Here is a 15,747-nt window from a genome sequence, read left to right on the forward strand (position 1 = left end):
AGATCATTTTTATATAAAGTTTGATTATTAATTCAGTAACAAAATATGCCATGCTAAATAAAGGGTATGTGTTTATTTTGCTAAGAGATGTAAGTTAGCTAGTTATGAGCAATGAAATGAACAGAGCATTTGAAGTTTTTATGGGGAAATACCTACAATGTATATCAGTTTTAAGATTGTTTGTAGTTAAACAAACCCTCTTTGTTTCCTTTAGTCTCTCATGCATTGTAATGTAGTTGATGTACTGTAAATGGAACTGACAGTTTTACAGTGTAACAATTATTTATCTTTGCATAAATGTTTGATACAAAATATTTGTTTAGTATTTATTTGCACACTTAACACAATTTTTTTTATCCTCAGGCACACAAATTATTTTATTACATGTTAACATGGTCACTAGCAGAGAGTGCCACTATGTTGTGACATTGATCTGATGTGGCAAAATTCCAGGATTCCTGAAAGTCCCTTGATGTCATATAATGAATCCACTTTCCCAGGGAATGACCATACCTTTTTTACATACTGGTCCAAGGTCAGCATAAATCACTTGGCAAGTGATACCTCATTAATGAGGTGTCCTTTGAAGGCAGCCGTTAGTTGTTATTTAAGTAAAATATTTTTTACTTTTTCTGAGGGAAAAAATAATATCACAATGGGCAAGAGTTTAATCTTAAAATTACTTGTTTCAGTAGATCTATGTAAAAAAGACATTAAAGATCATTTAAATATAGCTAATAGTTTGTGAAGAATAATGTAAAGTTGGATCAAAGAGAAGACAAATGGCTTTTATTGGAAGTGGAACTAATAGATTGATTCCAGTGTTACTCAGACTATTAGCTAGAAAAACGTTAATTATGTTAATTGATAGACAGATTTAGAGGTAAGCTTGATGCATTTAAAGTCTTCTTTTAGAGTTATTAACATCATTAATGTCCATTCTCTTTGGTTACTTAAGAGCTTTCTGCGCCATTAGAATGGTTTTACCAGTCATTAGGAGGAGATCTTGGGGTGGTAGCAATAGCACTCTGCCTGATTTGTTGGTGACAGTCTGGTGCTGTGGCAGATAGTTACGGGATTTTGCCGCAGTTGCAGCGAGAGTTCAAGAGCACAAACTCAAGCTAGCTGGCTTTCCGTTAACACAGATGCAAAACTACCACTGGGTGAAAGTTGGGGAGAGCTGGACAGAAGCAAAAGCATATTACTCTTTGGGTTTCCTACACTGTGCTAGCTGATGTTGGCCACAGCTTTGAACTTCAGAGAGAAATGTGTATCAATTTTTCTGAGTAAAGGAAAAAAAAAATTAAAGTTCAATAGAAAGTTCAATACCAGTAATACTAATTGTGCAATATTGCTGAAGCGCTTTGGGAAGCATCTTAAAGTTGCTGTTATGCCATGTTTTTACTTCCTCTTTGAAGAAGCCGCCTTCTGTAGTTCAGGTTAAGTATTGCTATTCCTACTTACAATATTCTGTAGTTTTCCCAGTCAGTCACAACTTCTTTCTTTGCTCAATCCCTTACTTGTAAAAAAAATCTTTTTTTTTTTTTTTTTTAAATGGTCTTGAAGGATCAACTCCCCAAAGAAAATAGGGAAGGAGGCAGAGTGAAGATTTACATAAAACTATTTCTTGATACTTTGTGCTTCCAAAGGATGTGTAAAGGTACAGCAATTGATATCCTGATTAGTGCAGCAGAAGTGACAGAAGTCATTTCCATGCAGCAATTAGGAGGATGCAGATACCTTCAGATGTCTGTCTTAGAGGCTGAAGGCGATTACTGGGCAGTTATCAGCATGGACCAGTCTTAAACTCTGTGTGAAGGAAGAACGGAAAGCGGCATGCAATGCTTTTATTATAATGAACTCAGATTCTATATGTAAATAAGAAATACTGATTATTGCAACAAAATATTTCCATATCATCTCACCTAGAATGTCCTGAGTTGGAAGGGACCCACAAGGATCATTGAGTCTCCTGCTTAGAAGAAGGAAATAGTTTTCTTCCATGTATTTCCTTTGCTTAGGATGTTGTTCCTAGATACCAGGTAAAATCTAAACAATCTTAAGAATCCTATGTGGAAGACTGCGAACAGTGCACAAATCAAAGGTACAGTCTTATGATTTCCACCTTTAAGTGGGTGATTCTATTCCATGCAAAACACACAAATCCTGTACACACACAAATTCTTTCATCTTTATTTCCCTTATTTCCACGCACAAAAGGGAGATAGGAGTAAGGGTAAAAGGGGAAAAGGGGTAAGAAAGATAGGTGTGTTTCACACTTGCAGAGAGAATACCTAGAAATTAGACTTTAGGCTGGAAAAATCCTTTGGATTTTGTTGGGGCTTCCAGAAAAACAACCACGGGTATTTAACGTGACATGGTCCATTAGTGGCAATAGAATTGCTATTTAAAAAGAAAAGAAAAATAAAAATCCAACAAAAAAACCCAACCCTCGCTGTCCTTCATATTCACAAGAAACGCTACAGCATGGAGAAAGGAAAATGATTGCCAATTTCAGGTGACAGATTTCATCAACTAGAGCCACTTTGAATAAGCTGATTGACTTTTATGTACAGCTATGGGGTCCCCTGGCGGTGACCACATTCCCTTTCTTCTCACTGCCCCTCTAAATCTCTTCTAAATGGCAGCAGTAGGTGAGGCAAGGAACTGAAGGATGAACAGTAAACCTTAGCTAGTCCTTAGATGGATGGCGTGGCTTCAGTTTAGCATTTTAAAAATATTATGCTCCTATTTTCTCCAGGGAATATAATTTTTCTTTTTTTTCCTTAGTGATCTTGGCCTTTTGCAAGCAAGATGCATCCGAGAGAGAAAGCTCGTATTTCCTTCTTTAAACTTTTTTGGGTGCAAGCAAGTTTAAGTCAACTCAGCATCAAGCTTCCACCACCTATTTCAAAGTATCTTGGACCTGTGACTCAATTGAAAATAATCCGTTCTGCCCATGTCTTAACATAGTAACGACTGGTTTCTCCACAGGTTAATATGCAGGCAAGTGAAGTAATGGATGCTGAATGAAGACTAGAATGTGGTCGACTAAGGTTATGTTAGTTTTATCTAGACATAAAATAGCTGAAATAAAATGTTTATGTTTAATTATACTAGTCTATATTATGTTTCTATATAAGAGTTTATAATAGGAAATTTTTTAGTCTGAGGGGATGGTTTATTAATGTATACCTCAAAATACATCTATGCTTTGCATTTTGGGAAGCAAAAAGTACACATAAATAGAAGTATATTACTGTATTTCTGGGAAGCACATTTTATAGTAACTGGATCGGCTTTGAGTTGGCTCTTGTATTTCATTAGTAGACTGAAACACCATTTACAATAGTGATGTATGGTAAATAATGCAGAAATCATGTCACGGTTTAATTAAGTATTTTAACGTAATTGCTTCATCTGAATCAATTTATTCTGATAGCAGAATGCACTTTATTTTCAGTGGCTGTTTTCAAGTGAAGGAGAGGAACAGGAGAAACAGTAGTCCACTATGAAAGATAGGATTTGCAACTTTAACATTTTAATGTTAAAAACTGTGTGGTTTATATGAAAGAAGGTGTCTAAAACACATTTTATCTTCTCTCTGGCTTAATTACATCTATCTGTGTTCCTTGTGGTCACATGTATTGATAAAGCTAAATATTTTGGTCTGGACCTAGTCCTCTAATGCTTATGAAGACCTGAAAACAGTTTGGGACTTGGTATTTTTTATCAGTGACTGCCAGCCTGTGTTTGTGAGCGAGCCTTGTATTTGAAGCACTTCATATCTGCATTTAGCGTCGTAAGAACCACATGTGGGAGCTCCTTACAAAAATCATGCATCTATGTGTATATGTGTAGATACACCTACATGGTAAGTTAGAATGTATTTTGTATTTTCATGCAGTACTTTAGAATTAAAAATATATTAAATTCCTACACTAGGCTGAAAAAAAAAAATAAAGCAAATGCATCATATTACGCTAACATTAAGACACCATTGCATTTAAGGCATTTCAACAAGTAGATAATTATATTTTAATATAAACCTAGTTAGAAAAGAGCTCAAGAAGATAAACCCCCTTGTTTTTCTTCATATTTTTTCCCCTTTAGAATGCTGTAATGGGCTATCATGATAGTTTTTATACAAAGCACAAAATCAGTATTAAAAGTCACCAGTACAGAAAAAGCAATATATTGAAGGAACTCTAGTACTTTTTATTCACCAGGAATAGCTCATAGTGATTATTGTCAGATGTTTTTACAAAACATTACCTTTTATGAGAGGAAGTTGCAGTATTGTGAGTCTGTGCTTGGGCGTACACAAGCACATATCCGTAATTGCTTGAATAATTGCCAAAACACTTGCCTAAAAAGAAAACTAAAAAGCTATATTCAATCCTTATTTAACTCTATTAATTCCAAACAAATTACACAAGGGAGAACTTTTGGCTTACATTCAGTTTATTCATTAGAAAGCAGCATGATACATGATCAGCCTTTATGCACAATCCATAAACCTCATTCCAGAGCTTTTTGTAATAGACAAGACAGAAGAACTCCCATGAGCCCAGTTTAAATGGATAACGTATACCTTCATTTTGATATGTGGTAAGATTACTGAGAAGAGTTGACTATGCATTGAAATGAAAACGCATGTTGAAAAATACACTGTAAAAACATAAAACCAGGTAATGTTTGGCCTGAAATTAATAAGTTAGACCATTTTTCAATAAAGCATTTGCAGTTTGCAAAGTTTTTTTTTTTTACTGCCCATGCTTTGTAAAGCCCTCCACTATGCATATAATGCACTGGTGTTCAAAGAAACTGTTTCCCCACAGTCTCATATAAAAGAAAACGTAAAATGATAAAACTATTAACAAAACCACAGCATCTGTTTTGAAATACTGCTCTCAATTGGAACTCTCAATTATTAATATTTTCCTCCCCAAAATTTAAATATTTATTCAGTTTCTCTAACTGTGAGATTGGAGTGCTAGTCTGGTTTACATCATTATACAATGGCTTGCCTTCAACCTTTAAATTCTATTTCTGTCATTAAAAAATATCAAGCTAATAGATGATTTTTTTGATCCAGTCCACAAACATGGTGACGCGAACATACACTCCTGGTCGTTTGGGAAGTGCACACTTGTAGCCAAATGATGTTACACCAACCAAAAACCACTTGTTGCCATCCTCAGATGTCAGAGGGCCACCTGAATCTCCCTGCAATATGAAATTCAAAAGTTAAAAGTGAACAGTGTCAACTCCAAAGCAAAGCCTGTTTATGATGTTTTGTTCGTGCTGATCCTTAATCATAGACATTGTATCGCTATATGTCTTGGGCACCAGAAGCGAGATCAATATAAATTCTTCCATGTAGAAAAATTCTTGAGATAATCCATTTCCTTTTTTTTCCTTTTTTTTTTTTTTTTTAAGGGTGTGATCTTAAGCTCTTATTGGTCTTTCAGTATAGGACTGGGTTTCAAATGATTTTTTTTTTACTTATTACTTTTACATTTAGCCCTTCATCTTTCACAAAGCCTGGGTAAATGTATAGGGTTGTTTTTTAGTTGAATCTATTCAGCCAAAATGCAGTTCTATTTCTGTCACCCCAAAGTTTCTGCAATTTCAAATTTAGAGAAAAAGATGGCAAGATTGCCAGAAGAGGAGGTGTCCTTTTATCACACCTCCTTCTCAATAGTTTAGCAGATGTAGAATTGCAATAGAGTGTGGGAGACCAAATTTGATTCATCCCACGGCCTGAGTAGGGGATGAGTCAGCCATCAGTGTCTTATTTTGATGAGAAAGAAAACTATGACTATTTTTTCGTTGTCTGTCAAGAAAGTTGAACCAGTATTATTTTTGTCTTCTCACGGCCCTGTGAATGGATCTTTACAGGAGAGTTCTGCAAGGACTCGGCCATTAAAATACTTCTGCCCATAACTCTAGGGCATCCGCAAAAGTTCAAAGGCTGTGACAGCTGCCTAAAGGCTGAAGCACTATCAGGACTCACTTGTGCATCTTTGCTCATGGTTGGATGGTCATTGATCACAATGCTGGTCACTTGTACTCTATGTCAGCTTACACTGCTTTTTTTCAGAATGAGATTCTGAAGGCAAAAAGGAAAGCAGAAAGCCACAGAGGCTGAAGGAACAGCAAGTGAAATTAGGCTTGCATACACTTCTAGACTAAACTAGCCAAAGTCACTGCACCTGATGAAGGCTTAGATTGTGAGGGCAAGGCAAGAGCAATTATGTGAGAGTGCTCCTCATCAGACTTGAGAAGAATCAGCCAGTCTCCATGCCATAGACTCCATATTGCTGGAAGAAAAATTATGTGACAGCCAACTCTGACTATGTCCTCAAAGAGAAGCAGTGTGTTATAAGCAGAGCTGGAATGGATAAAAACTAGATTCCCAGGAAGCAGCATATGAGATCAATGCAGAAAGGCAGTCCCTCCAAAATACTGTGACATCCACTTAGAAAAGGTCTCCAGATTCTGGGGAAAAGCATCATTGCTCTCTCTCCTTCCCTGCATGAAGCATTTCTGAGAGTTCAGTGTATTTGGTATTTAGTTCTCTGTACTCTACTTTCCCTTAAGCATGTGCCTCTTTCCTTCATGGAATTACTTGGCAGTAATTATTCAAAGCTTAGTGCAGAAAATTTCCAGTCCTCATATTTATCTCCCTCTGTGGTTGTTTATGTCAAGATGATACAAAGTAGATTTTTATCTTTTTAACTTGTATCTTGATAAAGTATTAAATGGGCAAAATACTGTGAGTAGAAATTACGTTCATGGACAGTGATTGTCCTGGTTTTAACGACTGGAGGATCAGGGAGCATTTTATTCAGTAATTAGCTGTGGTGTATGCTAGCAGTGGAAGTCAGTCGCTTGTATTTACCTGACAGGAATCTACTCCTCCTATGTCATATCCCGCACAGATCATATTCTCAGTAATACTATATTCTGGCATCCGTTGTTGGCATTTTTCATTTGAAATGAGAGGGACCTCTGCTTCTTGCAATATATCTGAAGTGGGACCTGATGAAAATACAAAGTACCTGTTGTAATAAATATGTACATCCCACTCGGAACACCAGTGGTTCTGTTCCTTTTCCAGCGTGCTGGGCACACTACCCAGCAGCAGGAAGCCCTGCCTCACTGCTGTATTATTCAGGCTTATACCCCTGTAAGACAGTCACTAATTAAACGGTGCTCATTAACTGAATCCTGTCTTTCATTTCTGTAACGGGACTGAATTTGGTTATAATTAGATCAAGATTACTGAAATCAATGACTATGAACTCACTGTGGGGAGATCTAAGGGATAATTAAGGGCTTAGGAGCTTGGATTGTCCACTGTTTCCTCACTATTCATTGTGTAACTTTGAGTATTTAAAGTTTTAAATGCAATTTCTGTTACTAATTCCTACCCAAAATTTTAAATGCAATTTTATTCTGAAAATGTAGAAGCAAATGCATACAAGCAACTGTGGAAGTGAAGTGGCATGTTTATTATTTCACAGAGACTCCAATCCGGAGCATGTGATATACAAACAGAACACACATTTCACACTACAGTCAGTATTCTTGACTTCTGGGGAAAATCATTTGCACATTGTCAGAAAGACTAATTTTCCTGCTCCCCCACCCAATATCTGGAAATAAGATGTACATATTTCAAGTTGAGAAAAGCAGTCATCATAACTTCTAAGGGGAAGCAATAAGTTTTTTTCATAATTTAATGATATTAGATATGCATATTTTTCTAATATGTTATAGCTCTATTACTTTGCTTTAGAGAAGGAACAGTGGAGGAGGATAGTTCCCAAATTTTCGTATGGAGGAGTACCTCTCTAAACTATTCAACCTTAGCAACCCCTGTGGCATCAGGAGCAAGCTTTCCCTCATGGCTTCATGCCTGTCATAATTTTCCAAGCAGATGACCCACCTTCATTCATAATACTACCCCAGCCAGCAATGGAGCAGTTAACTCCTGGTAAAAACTGCTGATTTTTTTCTGGTAAGCAGATAGGTTGTATGTAATCTGTGAATGAGAAACAAGCAATCAGTTTCAACCTCTTCCCTGTATTCCGGTTTTTATGAAGTCACATAAGAAAATGTTCATTAATTGAAACCCACTTTTTGGGCAAGGTATCCAGGAAGTACTGGACTGACTCCAGAATGATTAGGTTGTAAATGTACAGCCACCCCATCAGCCTCATATGCTTAGCACAGTTAGAGTTTTGCATAATGGAGTAAATCTGTTTTATGGGAAAATAACAACTCACCTGTATATTGCACTTTGTATTGAAGATGCATGAGAGCAATATCACTATCTTTTGTACGCTTCGTGTAATGAGGATTTATAACTATTTGATCAATGTTTCGAACTACTGTTGAAGGCTGTGTCATATCTGATTGGTCATACAAGCCAAGAACTGCTTTCCATTGAGATGGTTTTAATTGCCTCCTAGAAGTTGCAAGGAATATTCACAATTATGAATGATTAATGAAAGTTTTGAAAAATACGTTAGGTAAAATGCTAATCTTTAACCTCGGGGTAATTCATAGCATTTGCACATTTTGTCAAAATAAATAGAATGCAGCAGATGCACTTACAATTTTGTGATAGCAGTACTTCCTTAAACATCCACACTGTAGAAATATGTGGTTGATTTTTTATGTTAAGCTTATAATGCATTATTTATAAAGAATTAATCAGACAGTGCAGAGGAGGAAAATACATTAACTAAATTACTATGGCTTTTTAAACACTGTGAAGAATACTGCTGACTGCCCACCAGGCAATTAATATTGGTCCCAGTTAGAAAATTATTATGGACTATCTAAAGAATAATAGGTCTAAAATGTTGTTGGAAATGCTGCAGCTCATAGACTCAGAAAACTGGTCTCTTAATTGTTTTAACCTAAATCAAAAAAGATATGGTAAGACAAAATATGACATAATATGCATTTTTTTTGCTGAGCTACACGTGCTGGTTTGAGGCTATATTTAAGTTAATGACTTAATTATTTGCTATTTTTTAATCAACCAGTTCATAGTTTCAAAAATGTGTTTTCAGCCTGATTGTTGTACTGAATTGGTTTCTGGTGATCTTTTGGTTTGACATCAAGAGGTTATCTTCTTCTAAACTAGGTGTGTTTAAGTTAAATGTTCAGAACTGAGGTGTGAAACTGCAAGCTCCCACTTAGGAAAATTCCAGCAAAGTCAAGGTGATAAAATGAGATTTAAGTGAAAATAGAAAGGTGATTTAAGTGAAAAGGAAGTACCAAGACAGCTGTGGATATATTGTGAGAGAACTAAGAGGGCTTGATCCTTCTCATTTCAGTGTCTTTGTGTGGAATATAGCTCCTGTCATGCAATGAGGCAGCATTAATGTATTGGCATCGTCTCCACTGCCTTACTAGTTAGCTATTCATAATGAAAGCTCTACTGTAATTTTGAATATTAATGTTTCTTTTTTTGCCATTCCAGTTTCTAGGTGTCTTCTACAGCACTTGTTTTTATTATAGATGTTATGGAAGCGAACCCTAGAAAGTATTTAAATATGCATCACTTCTTTGAATGGTACAAGTAACACCATCTAGAGGATATCCAATATTGCCTAATCAATGCACATAAATCAAGATTCATTCCAATGATGCACAGTAAATCTTGATCAATCTATGATAACATACAGGAGGAACAGGCAACACTGAGTTTACCTTTATGAGGTGTGATGTCATCCTTTATACCACTGGCAGAGATTCAACTAATCAATGGAGGCCCACATTAATTATGGGTTAAGTGCAAATGCTCAGTATTAATACCATATATTTAAAGTGCAATTCTTCATTGTTCAGAAAATGCTGCTTAGTTTCCATGATTCTCTGCTTTAAAGTAGGGACTGAGGGTTTACTGGAAAGTAAAGGAACCTTTAGCTGAGCCCACAAGTGATTCAAAGCACAGTAATTAAACAGTGAGCTAGTTGTTAATTTTTTATATCAGTGTCACAAATTATTCATAATCTGATGCCTCCTTAGTGAACCTGCACATAAAACAAGTGTTTCATCATCATTAAAATCAAAAAGAAGAGACATGGCATGGATGTCATATGGCCATCTCAGCTAGTTGGAAAGATGCCCTGGAGTCAGTGCAGAGAAAGAGGCACTTGTGAATTTGTATTAATTTCATTCTAAAGTAAACATCTAGAAACCCTCTAAAAAGTGCCACTCCCCAGTGATTTCATTATGATCCTTTGAAAGTGCGTTTTGCTCTATACAGGATTGATCGATGGCTCAGGTCGTACTTCAACCCAGCTTTACTGACGACTATCCACCATTTGGATACTTGCATGTTGTGGGAGTATCAGAATGTGTTAGCTGCTGAGTGCAGTGAACATTACCCATATACACAGTGTGCTGCTGTCACCAGCCATTCATCACTGACAAGGGAAGCTCCACAAACAGGTCTGGAATTAAAATGCAGTGAAACTATCCATGGCCAAGCCTCTCTTCGGGCATCACTTCCACCTACAATCCTTGCTCCATTGTTCTGAGTTACCAGGTGTTTTCCACAAGCTAAAATAAAAAAAAAATAAATTAAAAAAATAAAGATTGTAGATTTTTGGGGGGATATAGCATGTTTTATTGGACTAGCTGATATTCTTGGAAAAATAGGCTTTGTAGTATCTGAACTGCTATTTAAAAACACTATTACTGTGGAAAAAAGTTTGATGTTTTATAGCTGAAATCAAGATGCCACTTCAGAACTTGGATTTAGATGTGTTCTTTCCTCACACCTTCTGGATTTTTTATATATGTGTTTTTAGTATAGACCCATCTCTAGTGTATACTTAACTCTGAAAACAAGTGAAGACTGTAAATTTTCCTGTGTTTATATCATTACGAGTATAGCTTTTATAGTCCATTCTCTAACCTTTCAATTCAAACTATAAACATTACGCTTTATGGACTGAACAATTTGATTTCTGTGTGAAATATTTCCAGGGTATGTGTACTTACGTTTAATGTTACATTGCAGATGAACCACCAGGTTGTGCAAACAGTGTTCTCTAGAATGAAAGTGCAATTAAATCACAAGTAGCTGCACACCAGGTAACAAACACTAAATGACTGTCAAATACACATACATACACACATATATATAAAAATATGTATATAAGCATATATATACTTATATATATAAGTACATTAGTTTATCAGTATCAAACTGTTAAATATAATATTTTGTCCTAAGTTTTAACTATATTTTAATTATAAACAGAAAACATTATATTATATATAATATTAAATGTACATATTCCTCTTCAATGGACACTTAATTGGTGTACTGGAAATAAAAGCAGACTTCCCTTGTGTTTTAGGGAAACGACTCATCTGTCTGTGACAGAATCTCAATAAAATTGTAACTGTATATGGTATTTTTTTCTACCTTTTGAAATGTTTTCAATACCTTACCACTAGAGATCAGTGTGACCAAAGAATTTAAGAGGTTAGTTTGATATCACTGTATCTTTTTACTAAGATTATAATGCATTGTAAAATATATAGCTGCATATACAGGGTTGGAAATTATTTAGCAGAGATATAAAGTCAGAGTCTGAAGAGCACAAGACCACAGATCAAAACTACTCAAGCATTTCTGATACGTAGAGGTTTTAAGATTATCTTCGTAGCTTGTAATGAATCTGAACAGTTGGGACAGTGTGTGTGCTAGCAATTTAAATCTGATACACACAGAAATATACCAGAGAAAAAAAAAAATGTCTGCCAACAGCTAGTTTACAGTATGCATTTCCACATCATTTTTAAATAGAAAAAGGGAAGGATACTTTGAACGTGATATGGTATTATGTATCCCTCACTATGTTTGCTCTAAAATTGGCTATCTGTTGTGAGGGAAATTATGCATTACGTGACCCAGCATTTTTGCAATGGCATAGTGGTGCAGGAAGGGCAAGTGGGAACTGTAACCACCCCCCACCTCCCCAGTTAAATCTTCACTACAGAAGGGGTAAGAATGAGATATGCCTCCAGCCCTGAATAGTCTCACATAGCCATTTTCCACGTCAAGATAGACGCATAATTTTAAAGCTGTAATTTGAAAAGTGGATACCAAATTCTGTAATTTGTGTTCAAATCTGTATTGACTTCAGAAAGGTGTCCTTTGGTAGTGAGACAAACATCAAGGAGGACAACCAGAAATGCATAAACCCACAGGAAACAAATACTGTCTTCTGCATAAACTTCATAGCAACTAAATACTCTTGACCAAGCTCCCTCCATAGGCTTTAAAAGGGTGGTCAGTGGTACTGTATATTTGGTCCTTTATGTGGTCCTATGCATAAACCAGCCAAACTAACATCCAACGTGTCAGATTTGTCCCTACTTTTTTACATCAAAGCAGGGAGTTGCATGTAACGAGGGTCTTTGTCCCACGACCAGTACCTACTTACTGCTTTAGTAGAAATTACTTCACGGGCCTCTGCTTTTTCTTTCTGAAGCTATCCTCTCCCAGTATGAAAACCAGTTCCTTGTCTGCACTTCAGTTCACCAGAGCTGCCTCTTGGTCAGCACAGGAGAGTCCAAAGGGCAACACAGGCATTGCATGTGCTGAATACCAATCCTATGTGCCCCTCTGAGTGTTGTCTATGAAGCAGCATGCTGGGCAGAAATCTGGAGTAGTTAGGATATCTGTGAGTATGATCTTCACTTAGGACTGGCAAAAGCAATCGTGCCTGTGGAATCTCCTCACATATATCTTTGAGGCAGGATTTTGCCCTGTTACAAAGCTGTCCTGCCAAGAAATAGATTACCTAAGGGCATCAGAGAACAGTTTTGCTGTCTCTGCCACCACAGCTTTCAAGTCCTATTATATGTGCCCTCCTTTGCTTCAGTGGTAGTTATGCTTGAATAAAGACCAAAAACAATGTGAGAAATACATTTTATAATTTGATTACCAGTTAGTGAATTTGTTTTTTTTTAATTATCAGATCTGTGTGATCTTGCTAACGTTCATTATATATACAAAACAAGTGTGTGAATCTGTAGTGGTGTCACCCTGTAAAATGATTCCTATCAGTTGTCCAGATGAAAGATGGTAGAAGATACCTATTTCAGCAACAGAAATACAACTAAGATGAATGAACTTATTACATTTCCTTCTGCATTAACCACTTTTTAGTGTTTAATAGATATTAACAGAAGATATCTTTAAATCATTACTGGTCTTTAAGATCTCTGGTGGCAATGCTGGTTTAGACATCCACTCAGGAAAAAAAGAAAAATAGCTTGCAATGATATTCCATTAGTTTAAGATACTTTCACCACCAGTGAGAATGATAAATGTTTGGGATTAACAGAGTGTAATTAGAACATAAAATGTATCTTTTTTAAATTTTTTTTTTTACTGTAGATAAAATACAGCATAGCAAATTAAGAATTCTCTCCTGCTTTGTTACTATGTGATATGTTTATAAAGGAAACCTGAAAGAACATGGACTCTGAACATCCTCAACATGGTTTCAGCATTTTAGCAATCAGTAATTTTCTGCCTCAGTGCAAGCAGTGGTAGGATGCCAGAAAAATGTGTATAATAAGCCCTCTTATAAGCAGAAAGACAGTAGTTGAAGTAATTTTTTTTTTTTTTTATTTGATGATGGCAAGCCTTTCTCCTTTTGGAGGTGTACTGTCAATCCCAGAATTTCCTGAGAATACAATCCTGTGCTAACGTTACATTTTCATTTAATCTACAAGAAACTCTACCAGTTTGTAGGACCCTTCAGAATAATTTCAGTTGTTATTTGGACTGAGAAAGATTAGACTATAATTGAATGTATTCTGAGTTTCATCTCATCTAATGATTCACTTCTAAACGTGGAGACAAATCCAGAAGTCATTTCTGAGTGGGACTAATTTGTCTAAATATAGATGATACCTGCCTGTGGATTGCTTACCTTAGCAATCCACACTTAGTGCTAAGTATGTATCAATAAAGTCAATGGATTATAGAGTGTGACGCCTCTTATTTCAAGAGACGCCTTGATGGATCATGATTTGGAGTGTTTATTTTTCTCTATTGATTAGAGAAAAAACCTAGTGTGATAACTACATAGCTACATAATTTAGAGACTTCTAGATAAGAAATGTTTTGTAAAAATAGCAGTATTTATCGTTTCCACAGTATATGTATAAAGACTTCACTTAAGATTGTACTGAATATTAGCTAAAAATGTAGCAAGCATCTCTCTCCTTTTAAATTTACAATAAATGGACAAGAATGGAAGGGAGAAGAGTGAGTTACCTAATGTTACACAGAATTCAGCAATAGACAGAGAATAAGACCTAGATACGTTTATAGTCCAGACCTCATACAGAATCATGTTACCTCTCAGACAAACTTGAGCTAGAAATTAGTGTATAAATGATCACCACCACACTTTAAGTTATCCTTTGTATGAGGAAGAAACCTCACTCTACCCACCTTTTTGTAAATACTAGACTGTGGTTAGCTGCTTTGGTGATGTTGACAAATGGGCCATCTCCAGTGAATAATACAGTTGATGACATATTTGCATCCCTGGAAGGAAAAGACACACATGCATATTTTTAGATATTTATCCTGTTCCACCAGTGGAGGAATGTTTGTGAAATGATTATGCTGGTGGAATAAACTACATAATTTTTTTCCTGAAATAATGACTATTTATCAGGAAATTTTTGAGGCTTGAAACTCACATGGATTAAAATGCGACTCACATACTTTCACTCTTACATCTTATTCTAAGATGTGTAATGCTACAATAATATTGAAAGAGAGAAATTAATTATTTTAATAACAGTAAATTATCTGTTTCTACTTTTCTGTGCCACAATGAAGGGTCTGCAGTACCAATTCTTAAATAAGCTAAAACTTAGTATGCAAAATGGAACAGTAATAGCTGAACCTTGGAATATCACAGTTTTGCTTTTTTGACGGGGGATAATTACATTGATACTATACTTCTGTGCCTAGAGAAGAAACGAAACTATATTTTATATCATGAAGAATCTAATGGAATAAATGCTACCTTCCTTAGAAGTTAAGTTTCACCTTGTAGATCTGCTGCAATCAAAATAACTGTTTGTGGAATAAGTCAAGGGTGTCATGTTTGCCATTGAACAGGATAGTTCCTCCGAAGTGGGGTGTACTCCTCAACTCACTTTTTTTGTAAAGATGGCTTTTTGAACGCCAAGAATTCTGTGTAGTATTGGTGAGATAAATTGTTTTGATATTTACAACCCATATCCAGATTTACTTTATAACCCATTCTGCATCATATACTTATATGATACTGCATATGACCAGTTTGGAACATACACCCAAGAAACGTATTTGCTTTCTCTTGAAGAAGCGTGGGGAAAAAAGATAGCTGTGGTCAGACTACATAATTTTGGGGGGGGGGATGACAGCCTACTCCCATCTGACCCTTTAGCCATACATATCCCAGGAGCAAGAAGAGAACCATTTGTGCAGGTTTAATACACAGGGGGCACCTGTGTATCAAGGAAGTACCATCTCTTCTTTTCAAGTGCAGTAAATCTCATTCTCCTGGGAAGCATGAAGTCTAGAATCTACCTGCAAATCTGCTGTGCATGGAGAGTAAGACTAGGCATAGGAGAAAAGAGGTGTTCAATAGCCCTGCTCTGCCACTGGGAGAGCTGCATGACCCACCC

General features: G+C 36.1%; 1 protein-coding gene across 1 annotated transcript in view; it reads right to left on the bottom strand.

Annotated features, from left to right (window-relative positions):
* Window positions 1-4,579: 4,579 nt before the first annotated feature.
* The window catches only part of TMPRSS15 (transmembrane serine protease 15), a 57,283-nt gene continuing 46,115 nt past the window's right edge, over window positions 4,580-15,747 (bottom strand). Inside the window, exons 19-25 of the mRNA XM_087756966.1 lie at window positions 14,516-14,611; window positions 11,035-11,084; window positions 10,416-10,590; window positions 8,298-8,479; window positions 7,958-8,053; window positions 6,908-7,047; window positions 4,580-5,229 (exon numbers count right to left, since the gene is read on the bottom strand). Coding sequence (XP_087613092.1) covers window positions 5,074-5,229; window positions 6,908-7,047; window positions 7,958-8,053; window positions 8,298-8,479; window positions 10,416-10,590; window positions 11,035-11,084; window positions 14,516-14,611 — 895 coding nt within the window. The 3' untranslated portion in view covers window positions 4,580-5,073. The remainder of the gene's footprint in view (window positions 5,230-6,907; window positions 7,048-7,957; window positions 8,054-8,297; window positions 8,480-10,415; window positions 10,591-11,034; window positions 11,085-14,515; window positions 14,612-15,747) is intronic.

This window comes from Nipponia nippon, unplaced genomic scaffold (assembly GCF_047370975.1).
Source record: "Nipponia nippon isolate SJK-2023a ecotype South Korea unplaced genomic scaffold, ASM4737097v1 scaffold_2, whole genome shotgun sequence".
In the NCBI taxonomy this organism is placed as follows: Eukaryota; Metazoa; Chordata; class Aves; order Pelecaniformes; family Threskiornithidae; genus Nipponia; species Nipponia nippon.